This window comes from Carassius gibelio, chromosome A20, assembly GCF_023724105.1.
Source record: "Carassius gibelio isolate Cgi1373 ecotype wild population from Czech Republic chromosome A20, carGib1.2-hapl.c, whole genome shotgun sequence".
In the NCBI taxonomy this organism is placed as follows: domain Eukaryota; kingdom Metazoa; phylum Chordata; class Actinopteri; order Cypriniformes; family Cyprinidae; genus Carassius; species Carassius gibelio.
The window spans coordinates 620,598-628,485 of NC_068390.1; the positions used below are offsets into that span (position 1 = coordinate 620,598).

Consider the following 7,888-nt stretch of genomic DNA (forward strand, 5'->3'; position numbering starts at 1 on the left):
TTCACATAAAATTTATAACAAAATAATAATTTTCCCTCTAAGATGATAACTGGACTGAACATCATGTGACAATGTAGCACACTGTTATTTGCAACAGTTATTGTTGCATTAAATGATCACTTTTACAGTACATACTATTTGTAAAGACTCTCACGTAAATAGTGAGCTAATATTCTATTCCTAACACACCCATGCTATATTTCTCCCTCAGGATGCTATGTTGTTAGATAAAAAAGATGTGGAAGAGTGTATGTCTCGATGATGATGGTGCATGGGCCCCATTAATTGTGCCACTGGCTCCAGGCTGAGAGATCTAGGGCAAGCACCTGCTGCAGAAGTGGGTAAGAATGATGAATGCTGTCCTACAACACCCATCCACTCACCTCTCCCCTCCATGTGCCAAATCACTCTTGGCTTCCCTCTGGGAGCATGTCTCTGAGGAACTCTTGGTGTCCCATGGACTGGTCAACTACTAGATAATATATATTTTATAATAATTACAAATATATTGGCTAAAATAATTGCCAATGAAGAGGCCACTATTTTAGTGGTCTCTCAATGTTTAATGATTACTCTGTTGATAAATCACTAATTTGAATAATGGGAGTGACAAGATGCACCTTGATATCTATTACAGTAATGGCATGGTAATAATAAGGTAATACAGTTTTAGTTATTCTGAATTTAAAAATTATTTAAATTACAAATAATAATACATTTTAAGCATTGTTATGTAGCTGCTTTGACATGCATATGTAATCAAACTAAATTAATTTGGACAATTGTATGAGCCTATTTTATTGAAATTATGTTTTTAGGCCCACAGTTTAAAAGCTGAGAGAAATGTCTTGATAAAAGAAGCATTTAGGCCGGCAAACATGTCTGAACAGAGGAAAAAATTGCCTTGTATTCTACAAACCCAAATTTAGGACAGACACACCTCAACATCGCTCATGACTCCAGTGTTTTACTCACGTCAGGCCAAAAATATGTTCTCAGAGGTTGCTTAAACTAGGTCGACTGACATCTTTTTTTGGATCACAGAGGGAGAAATTGTGCCATCTAAATGATAGCAGTCTCCTAAAACCAAATTGGACAGCAATAAGCCTTCCCCACTGGTTTATTTTTACACAAATCGAACTGGGTCAATAACCATGCCATGGAACATAACCAATTATATAATCATCATATCTCTCAAACTTGGTAACAAATAATACTATGATTATACTGCATTTATAAAAAAGAAAAAAAAAAAAGAAAAAAAAAAAGTATTTGAGTCCCTCATGTTCTGGATCTTTCTCAAAACATTTTTATTAGTCAAATACAAAATAAAAGAAGCTGTACAACAGTAAATCAATAACTTAGCCACATCTCAAAAATGGTTAACTGCATGGTTCAAATCCACAGTCATTAAATATGAATACAGTGTTGTATCTAGATTGCAAAAAAGTACAACAATTTAATCAATAAATAGTTACAATTCACCCATTTTGTTACTGTGTTTTATACAAAGCACTGCAATATATCTTATTACAACCCATTGATAAAAATAACCATAACATATTCTATCAATGTTAACCAATCCTAAACTCATATTTCATATCTTTATTTTATTGACCCACGAATCTGATACAAAGAACTACTCTTAGTGCCAAATATAAAACCCTTTACAGTCACTTGCACACCAAAGAAAGAAAATTATGAATTAAGCCTAAAGCTTGATAACATTGCCATTAATGTGCTGACTGGAAAAAAAACAACTGCTTTTTGATAGGATTCATTAATGATTCAAAACCAATAAAAACATCGAAAGGCCTGTTGCATAGCCTACCATTAAATGAATATAGCCACAATACAGTTAATTTAGCAATGACAATAGCTCTGTCCCAAAACTTAGTGAGCTACATAGACATGTTAACTGAAATGGAACTGAAATGACATATTGTGAGACAGATAGTGTTTCTCACAGTAGTTGTAAAAGAGTTACCACTAATTCTGAAATAAGAATGTCGCCAAACATCCACGTTTTTCAATTAACGGAATTATTTTTATCTATTCTTTCATTTTATTTATAATTTCTATACTGAATGAAATAAATGTATGAAGGATGTTTTACATTTTGGAGGAATTCTTTGAAAGAAGATCATTTTGGAATTGGATTTACTGCATGCCACAAAGGCTTAGAATTGGGCCAAAACAGGTTTTCTTAGAAAGCATTGCAAGATTGCTGGAGCCTTCGAGTCAGGAATGTGCCTATGATGCACTCGGATGCTAACTTGGATTGGAACAGAGCTAATAAACACACATTTAGCTTTGCAGCAGTGACTGTATCTCACTAAAATATCTTCCTACTCAGCAGTCCTTTCACAATAGTCCTAAATACAAACTACCACAAACATCATTGGTCAAGAATATCAACAATTTATGTGCACATAAGGGTACAGTGTGGCACTTATCCAAGAACTACATTAAACACCACAGAGTGCACAAAGTGCTGTGTGAAACAAGTATGATGAAAAAAAAAATGCTCCAAAAAGCTGCTTTTCAAAAGTAGAAAATAAGATATTTGGATGTGTTGAGTGCATTATACGAGCAATAAGCGCTAAAAACATACCAGTCTTTGAAAGAATATAACCTACATATGAAAACATGGGATGCATATTTTACTGTTGCAAAACCTCTTTCTGATGGCGGGTTGAAAGGTTTTCAGAATCTGGTCTTGAATCTATAATGTGAGACAGAGTTGAGGTAAAAGGGCAGTGCATTCTTGTCACAGTGAATCAGTTTCAATGTGTTAATTTCTCCTTAAATTAATAGTTCATCCATAAATGAAAGCGGTCTTCATTATTTAGCCACGTATTACTGCTCATTGCTGTAAAATAAGCTCCACTATGTAATCAGGATTAGAACTTTTATCAACTGAAGGGGTTCATTTTGCTTCTGTACGTTATCCTCCTTATTACATATTTAATTTGATAATGATAGACATAATATGATGCATAATATTGGGTATAAGAGTGAAAATCTTTTATTAGAACTGATGTTTAAGGGGCTGATTTGCAGAGAATAAATCAAATTTTTTTGTTCAGCCATATACAACTTGGTATATAGAGCGAACAAGTCATATATATTATGTATATTCTGTTCACTTCACTGATTCAGCTGATTTTCAGTCAGGGCGAGAAGACAAAGTACTTCTGGTGCTTTTTATTTTTATATTACACTAAACATACTGTATGTCCTGAGATAACAACAGGGAATAGCATATCAAAATAAGCCCATTTCATTTGTGCATTTCACTTACCCTGATCATCTCTCACAGAGGAGTCTCATGAAGCTTATTTCAAATATCTTTGCACTGTATGTAGTTCTAAAGAGCAAGATGACAGGGTTGACAGTCAATTAACTTTTTAAATATTATAGCTCTGTTCCAAACCCTAGTCTGTAGACATACGGTAGGCAGCATCGTCAGCATAGTTAAATGTAATATCTTTATCCACCTTTCCTGTTTAGCGGACACTGATTTTCAATCCTTCAACTTGACATGACAATCAAATCAAGTCACATTCTATTGTATTCTTTACTTGTACATTTTGCTCATAAAGAATTGGCTGTTTATTATATAGTGGTTTGGAGAATAGATAGATGCATTTCTTTTTCAGTGAGTTTGTCACTCATTCATGCCATGCCTCCTTATTTAGTGTGTCTTACAACAGTCTATATGTTGGGAGAGCATATACTGTATGATGCCTTAAAATTGACAATTCACTAGGTTTTGGAACAGAACCTCAACTTTAAATTCAGGTCTTGCTATTTTTCTTGCCCTCAAACATTAAGGATAAATTGTGTTTTGCCCAACCACCTGTGCTGGAAGAGAACTGCAGACTGGCTATGCACCATTATGAAGCTACACATTGGGTTTATTATAGTTATAGCTGCAGTTAAGCTGGAAATTATATCGTTCAACAAAAGTCAGGTGTTCTGAGTGCAAGACATCTTCATTACAGAGATATGGAAAAAGCCAATATGAACAACTGGCTTCTGTACACCATCTATAGTTCTTTATAATATCCATTTAAAGAATACAGCTGGACACTTACACAGTGAACAACACTGCCACCTGACCACATACACAGCACGCCACGCGCTACCCCACTGCACGTGCCTACTTACTAGAAAAGCAATCAGACTTCAATAATAAGCCACTTTTGGTACAATTGCAAAATTGATATCAAACTATTTTTTGTTCATATAAATAACTTTTTTTTTCTGTTTTCTTATTCAGGAAAGAAAACAACAAAGTAGCTGGAATAAGACATCAGAGAGCATTTGCTAACAATTCAACAATAAAGCTTGTGCTGGGTTGATTTGAGACCAGCCCATCCACACAAATCACAGAACAACAAAACCACAGCTCTACGACTCTGAACAAAGCTCTAGAATGATCAGTTTTACCAACACAGTTTTCTAAAAACAAGTAAATGCCTCCTCTCTCTGCGATATCTTTTTTTTAGAAAAGGGTTTCTCATATCTGCAAAAGAAGAACGTCACCTGCCAGACAGCTCAACAGGTCCTCGGCTCTCCCATGCATAAATACAGTAGTTTATTGCCTCTCCTGGTCATATTCCTCTGAATATAACTTGTAAACATCATTCCACTAATGGAATTGAACTTAACAGGAAAGAAAACTGAAGATAGCTGAAAAATAATTTTTGCTCACTTTGTGAATTACAAGATCAGTATGTATTGAGGGAACACCGCCATTTCTGATAGAATAGTGAATATATTTACTGTATTTTCTGTATATCACTCAGTGGACAATATCAAGCACATGTAACTCAAGTTGGAGCTAAATGGAAGAGTTAACCCTGAACACAAAAAGGAGATTTAGCAGAATGTACATGCTCTTTTCCATACAGTGAATCCATACAGTGGCCATGTCTGTCCAGCCCCAAAAAGAACAAAATATTTCTATAAGTAACACACTCCAATTTATTCATTAACAATCTTTCCCTCTCTTCTATTAGCACAAATATTTTGTGTCATAAGATGCACTGCTTCAGGTTTGATGTCCATGACAACAGTGCTGTGGAAAATTACTTTAAATGTAATGCAATATAGTGTTACACCATATTTAAGGCAACTAATTGTGTTACTTTTTATGGGAATAAATGCATTACTTGCATTAATAAATGCATGTTACATTTTTTTTTCTAACAAAAAATAAAAAGTTATATTTTTGGCAACTGTAAAGGCCCTTTCACTCAACATTGGGATAGGAGAGGTAATAATGAATGAAGTAACTTGCGTTAATTTAGATATTTTTTTTGTAAATTTAAAAGAAATGTGTCACTTTACTAGTTAGTAAACCCCAACTGATGACAAATGGTATCAACTCTTTTGTCTTTAATCACAGGAGGTATAAATGTTACAATGTGAATTTTTTGTGACTGTTTTTATTATACTTTTATGGTGTATTTTAAAAACTTTTGTTGAGATTGCCAGTTAGTGCATACTTTCTACTGTGTTGGAAAGAGCAGCACATAAACAAATTTTGTGTTCCATGGACAGAATTTTTTTTAGGTAAGTGGTTGCATATCTTAGCTATATTTAAATAAAAAAATTAGTTAACAAATTTTCAACATAATCTTTTAAAAATATAGCCAAAATAAATGGTTAGCAACCACTTACCTTTAAAAAAAATGTGTATATTTTTTTCAGTGTACATGGCGTGTTTTTCTAATAATGAATTTGTGAACCTAAAGTGTGAAATATTCTGATTAATGATACTTTGATCAGAATTGTTGTTCATTAACAACAAGGGTTGTAAATGACAACAGAGAAACTTTAGTGTACTTTAGCTTAGATATTCTATGGTCACCAAGCAGATCATCTTGCTGAATTTTATCACATTATATAACATAAGTTACCCTGTGCCTGATGAAAACACTGACCAATATACTTACAGATGTTCCTAGTTTGTGCATTATGACCGTGCTTCTGTTTTGGACTTGACAATGGTGATGACACTGGTGGCAGCCACTTTGCCTGGTATGAGGGGCCCTATGACAGATGTGATAGGGCCCCTGGCAGTGGCAACAGGGCTGCGGGCCACAGTTCTGGCAAAACTCTGGAGAGCCTCATATTTGGAGCGCAGCACATCAAGCTCCACCCTCATGCTAGCATTTTCTGAGGCGAGTTTCTCCACCTCCCGCTGAAGCTCCGCCTTCTGTTTCTCCAGCTCCTCCTTTTGTGTGACACGTTTGACGCGGCAGCTGGCGGCATAGCCACGGTTTTTGAGTGTGCGCCGCCGCTGTTTCAACTGCAGGATCTCATCTTTCGACAGACCACGCAAGTGCTGATTCAGCTCCCGCACAGACATAGACACCAGCTCGTCATCCGTAAGACTTGTGCCATTTTCACCTGGCTCTCGCTTCACCTGCAGGGAAACACATTGGACAAGATCAAGAGAGAAGAGAGGGAAAGGAGTCCAGGGAAGACTTGAGAGCAACTGGAATTATCTTTAATATCAAACAAGCTGCAGTGATGAGTCTTATCCAGCACATGTTCAGCAAAGTGAGAAAAAGAAGGGTAAGAATAATAGTAATCTTAAGGTTAAAAAGCATATCAGTATGTTGGCTTTCTCAGTGCTGTAAAAATATATTGCTCATTTTAGTTCATGGTAGCTAATGAATTTGCGGTTACCATAAAATGTGCTTGTTTCCACCACTGAATAAAAATAAACTAAAAACGGACATTTATCTCACAATTCGGATGTTTTTCCTCACAATTGTGCGTTTACGTCTCACAACTCTTAACCACTTTATAACTTGCAACTGTGCATATATATCATGCAATTCCAAGAAAAAAAAGAATTGTGAGATAAAGTCGCGATTACCTTTTTAAATTTTTTATTCAGTTGCAGAAACGGGCTACGAAAAGTATAATTGCAGTGTGATTTATTGTGTGGTTTAATACTCTACTTTTCCTGATTTGAATTAAGAAGTATTTTTGTGGAAATATCACCTGAACATACCTTCAGTGCTTTGTTGCCCTTGTTTGTAGTAGTCATACCACGAGAGCCACTCTCCACTGCCCCACTCGACAGGTCTGTGAATACAAAAGGGAATTCACAAAGATCAGAAATTAATTCCAAAATTAAATTAAATTCATGCAATACATTTCTAAGACAGAAAATATGTGTTAACCTCTCTTTGTTGAAACCATTATAGAATTTCCTGGTTGAAAATTTTCAATGCTACAGATTGCAAAATAGATTCATAGCAAAAACAAACAAGTGTTTTTTTACATTTGTTACTATGCAGTATAGGGTGAACTGGGTGGTTACTCAGAGATTCTCTTCTGCTATCTACATATGACTAAGGTCCCTCTCTCAATGCAAGTGGTCCTCAATGGGTTTTTTAAATCTATTTTATCATTCACCAAGTGATAAAAATTGATCTTAGAAAGCACATATACAACACATCATCTTTTTGGAATTATAAGGTTTTATTTGACATTTTTGTCAAAATTGAGTTACACTTATTCTGTGGCAACTTATTTACATTATAAGCTTTTTTTTAAGTGGTGTACATTTTGGGGCTTTTTATCTATAAAACAAAAAGGTTTTATCTATAAAGTATATGGAATGCAAAAGCTTTGCCAAAGAATCCAAAGGAACAATCTGCATTTACAGAAAGGAAAAAGAAAGAAAGTTGTGACATTTGCCAAGTATGGTGACCCATACTTGGAATTGGTGCTCTGCATTTACTGTAACCCATCCAAGTGCACACACACAGCAGTGCGAAGTGAACACACACACACAGTGAACACACACCCGGAGCAGTAGGCAGCTATAGATCCAGCGCCCGAGAGCAACTGGGGGTTC

The 7,888-nt window shown here is 35.3% G+C and overlaps 1 protein-coding gene across 5 annotated transcripts; it reads right to left on the reverse strand.

The window, feature by feature from the left end:
* Window positions 1-1,293: 1,293 nt before the first annotated feature.
* On the reverse strand, window positions 1,294-7,644 carry LOC127938336 (transcription factor MafG). Of its 5 annotated transcripts, XR_008148671.1 has the most exons (4): window positions 7,037-7,644; window positions 5,967-6,439; window positions 3,305-3,370; window positions 1,294-2,725 (listed from the first exon to the last, which is right to left on the reverse strand). XR_008148671.1 is itself a non-coding variant. In XM_052534882.1 (3 exons), the coding sequence occupies exons 1-2, from the start codon at window positions 7,070-7,072 to the stop codon at window positions 5,987-5,989; spliced, it is 489 nt and encodes a 162-aa protein (XP_052390842.1). In that variant the 5' UTR covers window positions 7,073-7,644; the 3' UTR covers window positions 1,294-3,370; window positions 5,967-5,986. The 5 variants fall into 5 exon arrangements, 3 of the variants coding, with proteins under 3 accessions (XP_052390842.1, XP_052390843.1, XP_052390841.1); XR_008148670.1 differs by having other exon boundaries at window positions 3,305-6,439; window positions 7,037-7,319; XM_052534882.1 differs by having other exon boundaries at window positions 1,294-3,370.
* Window positions 7,645-7,888: the final 244 nt, after the last annotated feature.